Here is a 14,796-nt window from a genome sequence, read left to right on the forward strand (position 1 = left end):
TATTGAATATTATATACTATACATTATATTCTGCATCTATTAAATCAAATAAAAAACAGTATTTATGGAAAATATAGCTGATAACAATCCTGGAATTATATACACTCTGTACAGACATACTATAAATTACAATATTATATTTGGCACTAATGAGATGATAATCCAATGATCATATTGGTAAATCTACCTTAGTATTACATTGTCTGTTAAACTCTTCATATTGGAGGAATTCAAGAGAATGATAAACAATTTCTTGGTAAAAATTTGATGAAGGGATGTGGAAAGAAATTGATGACTAATTCTCCCTTATTGTACAAATCAAATTATAGACATTTGTAAATAATTAAATCATGATTTTCATAACTACTCATTCATTCTTTTAAGTATTTAACTAAAATACCTGATGTAATGCCTGGATTAAATTATCCATTCTCCAATAAAATGAATTTCCAAAAATAAGTCCACTTAAGAAATACTCCATAAAAGGTCACAAACATAATCACTGTTCACATTGGCACTATTTATAGATCTAGTCACTATTGGATTGCAATGTCCACAAAACATAAGAGATTTCTACACAGATCAGCTCTTCAGGATTTCCAAAGTTTCAAACAGATTTAATATGGAGCATACATATGGTTAGCCCGTTGTCTCCGTCCACCACGTCGTGCTTCTTCACGATGCATGCTCACCATGTGTACAATGGGAGAATATTCTGGGAACTTGTTGATGAAGTAGTTGGGTACCTGTCGTCGAGTGTTATGGGCGCGACTCCTCTTATTGGCAAACCATGAGCGTACCTGAGCTAGCGTGATATTGGCTGTTTGTGATAATATCACCTTTTCATCCTCGGAAGGATAGGGGTTCTCCGAATGATTTTCGTACCACTGATTCAAAATCTGCCTTGCTTCTGTACTTAGTTGTTGGTAGTTTGGTTTCACAAATGCATTTGCTGGTTTACCACCTTCACGTTTAAACTTGCGTTTGATTGGATGTTGGTTTCCTGTGATGCTGAGGGTGTTGTATGTACGGACACGTTTGTTGGCCATCCATTTCTTGACCTGTGTCTTGGTCAATCCACAGGAAACACACAGCTGCTGCACCTCAAAGTCAGATGGGTAAGGGTAGGAAATATGCTCCTCATACCATTTGGTCAAAATCACTGTGGCCTCAGGGGTCAAGCATCGATTCCGGCCAATCATTGTCTGCACCTTTGGATGGTCATTTTGCTGGGGTGGATCAGTCGTGCTACTGACCTCACAGTTATTTCTTGACTCATCAATAACTAACTTCTCACCTGTATCTGTAATCTCTCCAGAGGTCGGAAGGTCAAGTTCGGCGGTAGCCATGGCGAAAATATCAAGAGGTTTGTTTACACAATCACTATTGTCACACTGAGGAGATTCATCATTACAACTGGAGACATTGTCTCGACACTTCAGATCATTCTGTACCTGGTCCATTAGAAAGCTTGAAGTATTGTTCTGATTCTGTCTAGCAACAGCACATTGGTTCTGAAGAGAAACATGAGTCTGTGGGCAAATGTCTTTAATATTTTTATATACAGGAAAACAAACCTCATCTGGTGTTATAGAACTCTGGTGAAACACAACATCGCTGTCACTAAAGTCACAGACATCAATGTCAGAATCAGAGGAAAATGCACTTCCAGTTGATACACAAGAAACTGTTGACAACGGTCGACACATATCAGGGCTCGGATTGTCAAAGTGTGTTTCCTTGGAAATATCACCAAACTTCAGTTGTCTAGCTGTAGTTCCAACATGTTGAGCTAAATCAGAATTTACAATGGCTCGAGGTCTTGGTCGCACCTGTTGTTGTTCACTCCCTTGACACAGAATTTCCTCTAGGTCTGGTGTGCTGCTGTTTGTAGTAGTACTTGTGTTGAAGAGTTGTCCCCCTTGTTGACTGCTGAAACTGTCATTGTCTGGACTAGATCCATTTGAACAGATGGAAGCATTACATCTACGTGGCTTTATAAGAAGGTCCAGCTCAGAGTGGATGTGGTTTATCAACTTCAGTCTTTTCTCATCAAAGCAGTTGTTGACAGTCATTGTGGCATGTTCTGAAACTGAGGCTGCACAGAGTGCTTGGTATCGAGCCACCTCAATTGAACCAACCTCTGAACTATAATAAGCAGATAATTTCCCTACATCCTGTCTTAAAGCATTATCCTCCCGCATCTTCTTCATTCGGTCTTGGATGCTGGTGTGGCGCGTAAATACCTGGTTTCCAAGGTCAAATTTGGTTGTTGAGTGAGGAATACCAACCCACGGTGAACTCATTTTCAGGAGATTGGTAGGGACATGATAGTTCTCACATTCTGCCACCAGGAGTCTCTGTAGGTCCTGAAACATTGGATTCTGCTGAAGTCGTTGAAGGTACACACTACTGTACATAGAGTTGATTGGCCTTGGTCCAGGTGAATACATCAAAGGTGCCGGAACATTTTTCAGTAGGCTGCTCTTTGGTGTTGGAGGTGAGAAAAAGCTATCGTTGCACACTGATTTGTTACCATCACTATTACTCAAGTCCAGCGGAAGCTGATTTGAATCTGGTTGATGAGATTTAAATGCTGATTGAGAATAAAAGTCCATCAAAGCAGTACGTTGTTGTGACAACATCTTACCACTAGGTGGTGCTGCTGTTGGCATCTTGGAATACACAGATGAAGGATTCTGTAGAGCCGTCGGAGACAGCATCACTGGTTTTTCTGGAGTATCCCAAGCAAGAAAGTCTATGTTGAATCCAGGAGATGCTGGCACAAACTTGCCTGGAGCTGTCATTGTGTTTCTAGGATTATTTTTCTGTATCCAAGACGAAGCAAAAACATGAAAGTTTCTGACAAAATCAGCAGAAATAAACACTCTGTTACAGTGTTATAATTGTAATGAAGATATCGTAATCACCAAGGTGATAATGAAGCAAGTGGTAAAATAGTATAAGTAACTGTATCTGAGGAATGCTCGGAATGATGACTTAGATGGTGAACGGGTGAGATATATACCCAAACTACCTGCTACTGTCTCGTCAGCCAGTCTTAGGGAGCTGCTCACAGTGTTTTAACTAGCCTGACATACACAGACAATAACAGGGACAAACCCTCTCAATTCTCTGATTGTTTTGAGAACAATGAAGAAGTTTTAAGAATATACAAACTCCTTTGTACATAATGGGTAATGATGTGAATCATTGGATTGTGATGAGTCGGGAGGGGATCATAGCTAATTCAAACCCTTAAGGTGTGAAAAGGGGCTGGGACTCACCTCTACCAGTCCATCTGTCTTAAATAGTATGTAAACACAGGTAGAGTCTATCATCAATACTTAGTCCTTTGATGTAACCCTACCTGAAATCACAGTGTTACCTGTGCACAGGTAAGATAATTAGATAATTACTAGGGTATCTGTTACCGACAGTGAGGTGAGGCAATCGCTGAAACAACACAGGATTATCACCTGGATTAAGTGTGTTTTACACCTCCTGTTCAAATGTAGAGACAAGAGGGGTGTGTGGCATCCCAAGCACTGTATGTTGTTAGGGACTTTTTGCATGGAGTGCAACAAGGTAATTTTAGTAAGTTAGGCTTCCCAATCAATTTTCGGAAGGATTTTTTTCCACCATTAACAATAATACTGATCCTGTTTATTATCTATCAGTTGATTTCACACATTTCTGTGATATCATTTTTTTTTCTAATTTATTTCAGTTGACATAAAGTAAAGGTTATAAAGTGCTGAGAGAATAAACTACAGAATTAAATGTCATCATTATTCTTTATTTAATTTTTTTTTAAACATAATTCCATAACTTCATATTATAATATCCATTTATATACGTATATTTACTTATATATACAAGCATACTTGTTACTTAATTATAAACAATAAAATTTGTTATTTAAAAAATTTGTATTATTTCAAAACATGTTAAAAATTTTACATATCTTTTTTTTCATATGGAATGATTTCTTTGCCATTGAGTTTTTTTCAGTCAAAAATTCAATTTGCATGTTAGAAACAATATCACTCTTTTAAAGTTTCACAAAATAAAAATTAAGCCAGTAAATAATTTTGAGGATATGTCATGATTCACATAAATGTTTAATAATTCATCTAATTTGATGTTTTTCTAAGATTATTTGTGTGAATTCAGATGTACATGAGAGTTAGTTATGTTTAAACAGCTGTATAAGATTATTTGTGTGAATTTAGCTGTACATGAGAGTTATGTTTAAACAGCTGTATAAGATTATTTGTGTGAATTTAGTTCTGTGGTTATTTATTAATTTTACATTGGTTTCTGATAAAACTTATGAAAATAATTTCCATGTAATTCTGTTTTTTCCTAACAAGTAATTGTAAGAAGTAATTGTTGTCTGTTATAAACTTACTGAAAATCGAACAGTGCTAAAGACATCATGCTATGGCTCTGATGAAGCCCCAGTAAGGGCTGGGAATCAGAGTAATCACTGTGGTTACCATAGTGTTAATATATATATAAGCTGTTACAGATTATCCTCCTCCTGTAATAACTCCACTGACTGAGCACTCCTGTCATACACTTAAACTATAGGCTTTAAGCCTTCTATCAAGAAATCACATACATACAAGATATTTCCAATTATCATCCTAGGTGGTTGAATTCAAAATACTTTTTACAAAATATTAATACTAATTTCTATTCTTGAATCTAATTGATTTCCTACAGTATCTATTATCACCATACATTTATTATTCTTTGAATGCTGGGGTTTGAATTCAACGAACAGAAGTGAAAAGGTAAGGGGTCACTTGTCCTACCATATGGGTTTTCAACTGGTTTCTTCCCACAGACCCCAGACACGCTTCAATCTGGGCCAACAAGCATGATTAGTATAATTTCGATAAACTTGATTCCTAATTGTTAAATTAAATTATACAAAGTTTAGTTTTGTATTCATATCTCACTACAAACATCATATGAAATAAATAAAATTCATATCCCACTATATCATACAAAATAGATAAGGTTTATATCTATATTCCACTACATAATATAAAAATAAATAAAATCTATGCTATTACTCTTCTGTGCGAGATCCAAGGTCATTGTAGCAGCTGGTGGCTTCCTTACTGAACACAATGCAGGAGGTTCACAGCAGAAACAAGAACTGCCCAGGGTAAGCCCCCGCCCCCACCCCCTGATCTACACCTGATCAGGTTGTAAGTCTGATGTGATCTACCATTGGACGATTGTATCCCTCTTTGTAATCAGGTACCTGAGTCAAAATTACTGTTGACTGAAGCTATATACAGGTTTATGTAATGATAATATTTGAAGAGACAATATTTTAACATATCTTACAAGGTTAAAATTGACCCCAAACTTTCCCTGACATAAATTTACATAAAAAAGTCACTATTTCTCAGTGTTATTGACTCAGTGTGTTTGCCTACACCAACAGAGACCCATGTTAATTGTACTGTAAAAACAAAACAGGCAGAGACACACTTCTGTGTTTGTATAACTAAGACCCCAACCAAAGCCCCAGACCACTCGGACAGGAGGATAACTGATTATACTGACCATTCCACTGACCACTACAGGTCAGACTGACCACACCATATTGGTCATTACAGGAGGTGTGGATGGATAGACTGATAATCACTAACACAGCAGTGACCTAATGGCTTTCTTTTTGATGTCCAAAATAAATCATGAAGGACATACTTCAAAAGGAAAAATTATGACATCATAGAAACCAATATTAAAAACAAGGTTAAGCAGACCAATATCATACACTAATACTCAAAATTTGAGAATGTAAAGAGACAAATATTTCAATATACAGCATTTTGATTTAGAATATTTCAGTAATGGTTTGCAAAATATGGGGTCTAGTAAAGTTATACAATAACACAATAAGTTGAAAGTAGTGGAAGCCTATCAGTGTCGGCTAATGGATTTCCTCTTTAACAAAGCAAGAGAATGCCATTCATATGATTAAGGAGTTTATAATCACAGGTCTGATAACTTATATAGACATGTCCTTCCAAACTCCAGACTCAACACTCATTTAAAATAAAAAAACTGCCAAGTTTCTTATAATAAACATACAATGAAATATTCAGTGATAGATTCTGTAATTCGTTCTGGGGAATGAAATAGATAAGTTAAATATGATTGTCATTTTTCACAGAAACACTTGTATCTATGTGTATTACACAATCCTGTATGTTTTGCTATGTGTTTATTTTGCCACAAGCAGCTATTTTTGTCATCATTTTCATAAGTCCAACTACTACAAGGTGTAATGGTTTCCACTCATGAAAAATAAGATTTCATCACTCAAATATGTGCTGAAAATTACAAATTTCTGGTCAAAACCAGAAAACATGCATGCACGCACGCACGCACGCATGCATGCACGCACGCACGCACACATGCACACACGCCCGCATGCACACACACACAGAAATAAATAAATAAATTGTAATGATTCCAGACATTCATTTGATTTGGTCTGCTTTTAATGGAGACAGATCTGTTAATGTGTAAATATCAGGGAAAATTGACTTACCCGCTGTATGACCAGGACACGGCATGCCTTCAAACAAGCCTCCATCTCAATCATTCCAGACCCCTTGAACTGTAACAAAACAGTGTCAAACTATACACCCCTTAGACCGTAACAAAACAGTGTCAAACTATTGACTTCTTAGACTGTAACAAAACAGTGTCAAACTATAGACTTCTTAGACTGTAACAAAACAGTGTCAAACTATAGACTTCTTAGACTGTAACAAAACAGTGTCAAACTATAGACCCATTAAACTGTAACAAAACAGTGTCAAACTATACACCCCTTAGACTGTAACAAAACAGTGTCAAACTAAAGACTTTTTAGACTGTAACAAAACAGTGTCAAACTAAAGACTTTTTAGACTGTAACAAAACAGTGTCAAACTAAAGACTTTTTAGACTGTAACAAAGCAGTGTCACACTATAGACCCATTGAACTGTAACAAAACAGTGTCACACTATACACCCCTTAGACTGTAACAAAACAGTGTCAAACTATAGACCCCTTAGACTGTAACAAAACAGTGTCAAACTATACACCCCTTAGACTGTAACAAAACAGTGTCAAACTAAAGACTTTTTAGACTGTAACAAAACAGTGTCAAACTAAAGACTTTTTAGACTGTAACAAAACAGTGTCAAACTAAAGACTTTTTAGACTGTAACAAAGCAGTGTCACACTATAGACCCATTGAACTGTAACAAAACAGTGTCACACTATACACCCCTTAGACTGTAACAAAACAGTGTCAAACTATAGACCCCTTAGACTGTAACAAAACAGTGTCACACTATACACCCCTTAGACTGTAACAAAACAGTGTCACACTATACACCCCATCACACTGTAACAAAACAGTGTCAAACTATACACCCCATCAGACTGTAACAAAACAGTGTCACACTATACACCCCATCAGACTGTAACAAAACAGTATCACACTATACACCCCATCACACTGTAACAAAACAGTGTCACACTATACACCCAATCAGACTGTAACAAAACAGTGTCACACTATACACCCCATCACACTGTAACAAAACAGTGTCACACTATACACCCCATCACACTGTAACAAAACATATAATATATACATTATGTTATCCTTGATGGTTCTATCAATTCCAATTTGAATGGCAATAAATAAACTTGTTTTAAATGGCCCTTCCAATGTAATATCAAATGGCCTGTTAATTTGTTACCTTGCTGTAATGTACGAGGGCTTCTCGATATTTCTCCACAATGTCATCTGGTCCGAGTGCAGATCTCGGCGAATCTTCCTGATCCTGGTATCCATTGGTGTAATTGTGTTTTACATTTCCTAAAATAGCAAATTCTATTTGAAGACAAAGTCTAGTCAAATGATTCCTTTTGAAAATTGATATTCTTTAAGAACATTTCTGAGAACTCCTAGATTTAAGTTACAAATTAACATTGAGACAGCATGTTATTTTGAGAATAAAATTTAAAAAACAAAAGGAAAAAAATAAAATTGATCACTAAAAGTATTTTCATAATGTTTCCGATGAAAACCAGGACAAGGCTACAAAGATAGGTATGGTATCTATAATAAATCAAACCTGTTCTCAGTTTGGTGTCATTAGCCATGGATGACCCTAATTTGGCCTGTAGGGAAAAATTACGTCTCAATGTCGGAGTTTGGCTTTTCGGAAAACGGACTATCACAGATGCTGAGCAAATGCCTTCAAAACAAGCTAGAATAGAGAAATGATTCATCAGTTAATTATATCTATATGTAACCAATGTCTGAAATCATTTAGTAAATGTTAACAATGTGTGCTTGTCTCACCCCCGTAAGTAAAATCATTGAAGATCATAAGGAATATTACTGTAATATTAGTGTAGTATTAATTGTAGAAAGCACAGTGACTAGACATTGTCTGTCCATGTGGCATCCTTTAGAGACAATGTAATTGATTAACATTATATAATATAATCACATTACATAGAAAACATCGCCAGAATATCAGTCAAGTTTAACAAACTATCAAAGGTACAAAATATCAGTCAAGTTAACCAAATTGTCAAAAGTACAAATATCAGTCAAGTTAACCAAATTGTCAAAAGTACAAATATCAGTCAAGTTAACCAAATTGTCAAAAGTACAAATATCAGTCAAGTTAACCAAATTGTCAAAAGTACAAATATCAGTCAAGTTAACCAAATTGTCAAAAGTACAAATATCAGTCAAGTTAACCAAATTGTCAAAAGTACAAATATCAGTCAAGTTAACCAAATTGTCAAAAGTACAAATATCAGTCAAGTTAACCAAATTGTCAAAAGTACAAATATCAGTCAAGTTAACCAAAATTGTCAAAAGTACAAATATCAGTCAAGTTAACAAAATTGTCAAAAGTACAAATATCAGTCAAGTTAACCAAAATTGTCAAAAGTACAAATATCAGTCAAGTTAACAAAATTGTCAAAAGTACAAATATCAGTCAAGTTAACAAAATTGTCAAAAGTACAAATATCAGTCAAGTTAACCAAATTGTCAAAAGTACAAATATCAGTCAAGTTAACCAAATTGTCAAAAGTACAAATATCAGTCAAGTTAACCAAATTGTCAAAAGTACAAATATCAGTCAAGTTAACCAAAATTGTCAAAAGTACAAATATCAGTCAAGTTAACAAAATTGTCAAAAGTACAAATATCAGTCAAGTTAACAAAATTGTCAAAAGTACAAATATCAGTCAAGTTAACCAAATTGTCAAAAGTACAAATATCAGTCAAGTTAACCAAAATTGTCAAAAGTACAAATATCAGTCAAGTTAACAAAATTGTCAAAAGTACAAATATCAGTCAAGTTAACCAAATTGTCAAAAGTACAAATATCAGTCAAGTTAACTAAATTATCAAAGGTAAAAATATCAGTCAAATTGTCTGACCCAAAGAAAAAATTATCTTCTAGAGATCAATGTACATAAATCTACACATTTTTAACAGGGAAAAAACGAAACTTAACAAATTAGAAGGCTATATTATGTACAGGTTTTTGTTCTGTTATAATTTTAAACAAGAAACACTACTTATTACTCAGGTAAACTTTTCATCCTTCACCTTGTGCTGTTGTATTCTGACATTGTTAAGAAGAAGTTTTGAAAAGTCATTTATAAGACTATTTGGATCTAATCTGATTCTTCAGTTGATATAATTATTATCATTGATAATAAATAACTTGGAAATCCTCAACTCTCCCTAAAAACAGCCATTGTTAGGGAAATATATTCAAGTAAATGTATTTAAGGCTAAAACAAGATCAGATGAAAATCCATCATTCCCAAAATACTTGATTCAGTGTCTACAACAAAACAGAGAATTTTCATGATAGTGTTAATACTTATTATCATATGAACTTTGACCTATAGCTGCTATACCTCCTATCCATAACCAGTCGTTGACTGGTCGCAGGATGTCTATGGCAGTCTGATAATGCAGAATTGCCTCCCCTGGAATACCAGCTTGTAAACAAAGATCACCTAAGTGTTTTCGTAACCGTCCTTGGCACTTCTTACGATATGATCTACAACAAGTATATCAACAACAAAGTTAAAGTCTTTTGATGTCTGTGTTTATATTTACAGGATCATTTGGATTTATGACTGAAATGTGCCTATGAACCAGTTTGTCAAAATGATTGAATAGATATGGAGATATCAGAAATTTAGTAACATTTTCCAATATTGGCTGTAAAATAAATCTTAAGACCAAACTCAGTTTAACCATCTTTGAATCCTCTTTATTACCCAAGAATTGAAAACCAAATCTTGTCAAAAATTACATTGGGTGCATTTTTCCTATTTCTTCATTTTCTTTTTTTTATATTTCTTGCAATAATCTCTAACCCCAATTTTATGATAAGAATTTTCATAAAGAAATAAAGAATAAATAAATAAGATAAAAATCTTACTTTGTATCTGTGTCAAGACCAACATAATCCTTCCTTTCAAAAGGTGCACAAAGAAGCTGCATCTTGTCTGCACGTTCAAAAGATCGGTCGAGACGTTTTCCTTCTAGCACAAAGAAAATCGAGGTCACAAAGTCTCTTATCTTCTCTTCAAGGTCACTGCAAGAATCAAGACTGGGACAAAATAAAACTTCGGCACCCATGCTTTCCTTCGTTAAACTGTTACTATGTGGTCGTGATGTGGGCACTTCACTTGATACCCCCAAATCTGACTCCGACTTAGTACTGTCATCACCAGGGCATGAAGTTGGCAGTTCATTTGGTGCACTTGACCGTGACAAATTTTCGTCATTGTCTACCCGACATTCAGGTTTTGAATCACTTTGTAACTGTTCAGTAGGTTTTGGATCTACCTGAGAAGAAATTGCACTTGTTGATTTATTTACATCCGATTCTGTTTCTGTATCGGTTTTTGTTATTTCACAATCATTCCCGACTTCTGTGGGACTGAGATCAGGGGTTACTCCACTATCTTCACTGTGTACTGGTGATGATTTTCCACTGCGAGAAGAACTTGATGAAAATTTTTCTCCTCTTTCTTTCTTATAATTCTCCTTTTCCTCCTCATTTAAGGGAGATCCGTCAGTGTTCATACCAAACACAAACAAACGAGAGTTAAATAACGTTGACGCATATTCTTCCTTCACTTTTCGGTAGTTATCAAAAAGTTCTTCAAATTGATTCAAATCGTTACATTGTCCTATCGAAACAAGTCCAAGAACCTTCCGATGAGCCTGGAAATCTCCCCACTCATTGTTTTCTTTTGAGTATGTTCTTTTGTACCTTAAAAGAAAAACATACAAGGTATTTGTTAAACCAATTTTAACAAGATATTTTCAAACATTAGGTCCTCAGTGTTATAACATACTTTTATAGGAACAGCAACTATATAACCACAACATTTTAGCTGAAATTATTTTTGAACCAATATAAACGAAGCCTAAAACACCCCCATTTTTTATCAGTAAAAAGAGTAATGTCACCATGGTAAACAAACTTTTAAAATGTAATATCTATGTATACCTGACCCAAGCGATGCGTTTCTGCCCCGGTACTGTGACACAGTTGAGTTTGCGTATGCGCTCCCATGCTCTGTTGAAAGATCTGCTGCACAGATGTTGACCTGTGTTCCGGACGAGGATGAGGAATGCTTGGTGGTCCTCCGCCGTCTGACCATAGTCAATCTGACTCATACTGACTGGCAGTAATACACTATCTTCTCACATGCCTGTAAGATAACCATGCATTCTGAGATAACTCTTACCTCCCCTACTTCTAGATGTCACATAACATTATTTTATAAGGATGCTGCCCTTTAGTAATAAAGTAGAAACAAGAGGCCCCAAGGGCCTTAGCGGTCACCTGGGTCACAATGCTTCCTGTAACATGTCAAAGAAATGATTTTGATAAAAAATTAACATAACTTTAGCTATATTGTTAACATAATTCAAATGTATATTGGGTATACATTAACTGTTGTCCCATGGTGATGCTTCTAACTAAGTTTGAATAAAAGGAAATAACATTCAATTTTTTTAATTTTCCTGTATACACAATCAGTCAGTTTGACCCATTTGTGGCCCTGCCCATCAGCCCCTTGGAGTTAGTGAAATTGGTTCAAGAGTTTCCAGAAGCAATCAAAAATGTTATAAAGTTTATGGCGCATGACACCAGACAAATATGGAATCGCAATAGGTCACCCTCAGATTTTTTCTCTGTGAACCTCAAAATACAGTAGCTTTGTAACAGAATTTGGAGTATAAATCAAAGTAAGTATTTTAACAAAATTATATATATAATGAAATCCAAAAGTGATTTAAACTTATTACTTCATGCATGTTAAAAAAAACTGGAAAATGAACATTTTTTTTATCTGTAACACTTTAAAACACCAAAGGACCATAACCCAGGTGCAATAACCTCTGTCAAATGGCAACGCCTGGCTTTCAAGTTTGCATGATCCCAAGGCAGTCCCTTGATAAGCTTTTCTCTAGATTTTCTGCTAGTCCTACCTTATTCCTGTTCTCTGAAAATGTGTGTTTCATTGATAAAACTTGTGATACTTTTTTTATTGATTATAGTTTTAATAATACTTATATCTTAAGTTTCAGTTTATTAAGTATATCCATCTTGAATCCTTGTTTCAAAGCACTTCACATAATTTTAAACAGAGTCTTGACTGCCATGTCAGAAGATCAAAGGTGTTAAACTGTCTCCAACATACTTAGTACAGTGCCACAATATCCAGGATATTTTTTGAGCATTTGAATTTAGTGAAAACGAATAAAGGATAACCTTGTTTTCCCTTTATTTCCATCCTTGTACTGAGCTATTCATTTAAAATAATACTGACACTTGAAATGTATTTCTTACTTCAAACTATTTCACAGACCAAAACAACATCTGTTCCCTTTGTGGTGCCCTTATAAAAATCTTACAGAGTTTAAGTTAAATGTTGACTTTGAAACGAAGTAAAATAAAGATTAATTTTCATTCTTAACTCCAAGGTTCAACTCAATTTATTGAAGCATAACAGAAAAAACCCAGACAACTATCCACCATTGAAAGCAACCCAACAGTGAATCAAACGGGTTTTTGTGTGTCGCTTACTTTGCTGTCATCGCCTGTATTTTTAATAGTACAGCAAAGATTATCGAAATCCTGTAGAATAGCAAGCTTTCAAACTTTGACAATAACAATTACATAAAATCAACTGAGTCATCATTTGACAACTGGAATATTGATGTTTTCAGTGACTTGAAAAAAGCAGTCAACTTCTACGGATGTTGTGATGTAGGAGACGTCATCAAATATTGGGCGGAAGAGGTATTTTATCATTCATAACATAAGTGAACTGAAAAAGAAATTAAGCATGTGTTGTAAAACGTAAATTATTTTCATGTATCCAGTAAAATGGTCGCTGCGTAAGGCAAATGTAGTAAAACGTACATAGTGAGATATCTTGGTCTGTTTTCATTTTGCAGATACGCCATGTTTGAAATCTCACGCGAAAGCACGAGACCAAATAACATGCATTTCTTAATATATATATTTAATAATACGGTTGGAATCGTATGGATTAAGCACTACTGCCAGGGTTGTGACCCTGGATTCAGTACTACTGCTAGGGTTGTGACTGTGGATTCAACACTACTGTTAGGGTTGTGACCCTGGATTCAGCACTACTGCCAGGGTTGTGACCCTGAATTCAGCACGACCGCCAGGGTTGTGACTGTGGATTCAGCACTACTGCCAGGGTTGTGACACTGGATTAAGCACTACTGCCAGAGTTGTGACTGTGGATTCAGCACTATTGCCAGGGTTGTGACCCTGGATTCAGCACTACTGCTAGGGTTTTGACCGTGTATTCAGCACTACTGCCAGGGTTGTGAATGTGGATTCAGCACTACTGCTAGGGTTGACCCTGGATTCAGCACTACTGACAGGGTTGTTACCCTGGATTCAGCACTACAGCAAGGGTTGTGACCCTGGATTCAGAAGGACTGCCAGGGTTGTGACTGTGGATTCAGCACTAATGCTAGGGTTGACCCGGGATTTAGCACTACTGCCAGGGTTGTTACCCTGGATTAAGCACTACTGCCAAGGTTGTGACCCTGGATTCAGTACTACTGCTAGGGTTGTGACTGTGGATTCAACACTACTGTTAGGGTTGTGACCCTGGATTCAGCACTACTGCCAGGGTTGTGACTCTGGATTAAGAACTACTGCCAGGGTTGTGACCATGTATTCAGCACTACTGCCAGGGTTGTGACACTGGATTAAGCACTACTGCCAGGGTTGTGACCATGTATTCAGCACTACTGCCAGGGTTGTGACCCTGGATTCAGCACTACTGCCAGGGTTATGACTGTAGTTCAGCACTACTGCTAGGGTTGACCCGGGATTTAGCACTACTGCCAGGGTTGTGACCCTGAATTCAGAAGGACTGCCAGTGTTGTGACTGTGGATTCAGCACTAATGCTAGGGTTGACCCGGGATTTAGCACTACTGCCAGGGTTGTTACCCTGGATTCAGCACTACTACCAGGGTTGTGACTGTGGATTCAGCACTACTGCCAGGGTTGTGACACTGGATTCAACACTACTGCTAGGGTTTTGACCGTGTATTCAGCACTACTGCCAGGGTTGTGAATGTGGATTCAGCACTACTGCTAGGGTTGACCCTGGATTCAGCACTACTGCCAGGGTTGACCCTGGA

General features: G+C 36.2%; 2 protein-coding genes across 2 annotated transcripts in view; both read right to left on the reverse strand.

The window, feature by feature from the left end:
- LOC132549229 (trafficking protein particle complex subunit 9-like) overlaps positions 1-11,771 on the reverse strand; it is a 48,299-nt gene extending 36,528 nt beyond the window's left edge. Inside the window, exons 1-6 of the mRNA XM_060213145.1 lie at positions 11,602-11,771; positions 10,522-11,361; positions 9,989-10,134; positions 8,170-8,304; positions 7,792-7,910; positions 6,584-6,652 (exon numbers count right to left, since the gene is read on the reverse strand). Coding sequence (XP_060069128.1) covers positions 6,584-6,652; positions 7,792-7,910; positions 8,170-8,304; positions 9,989-10,134; positions 10,522-11,361; positions 11,602-11,771 — 1,479 coding nt within the window. The remainder of the gene's footprint in view (positions 1-6,583; positions 6,653-7,791; positions 7,911-8,169; positions 8,305-9,988; positions 10,135-10,521; positions 11,362-11,601) is intronic.
- LOC132549232 (uncharacterized) lies at positions 618-2,807 on the reverse strand. Its single transcript, XM_060213147.1, has one exon. The coding sequence runs from the start codon at positions 2,805-2,807 to the stop codon at positions 618-620; it is 2,190 nt and encodes a 729-aa protein (XP_060069130.1).
- Positions 11,772-14,796: the final 3,025 nt, after the last annotated feature.

The sequence above is a fragment of the Ylistrum balloti genome, unplaced genomic scaffold, assembly GCF_031769215.1.
Source record: "Ylistrum balloti isolate Yb309-2 unplaced genomic scaffold, AGI_CSIRO_Ybal_v1 Utg370050, whole genome shotgun sequence".
NCBI lineage: Eukaryota > Metazoa > Mollusca > Bivalvia > Pectinida > Pectinidae > Ylistrum > Ylistrum balloti.

Bases quoted from the DNA above. Each gene is read 5' to 3' on its own strand.
- LOC132549232 (XM_060213147.1), bottom strand. From the start codon at position 2,807: ATGACAGCTCCAGGCAAGTTTGTGCCAGCATCTCCTGGATTCAACATA.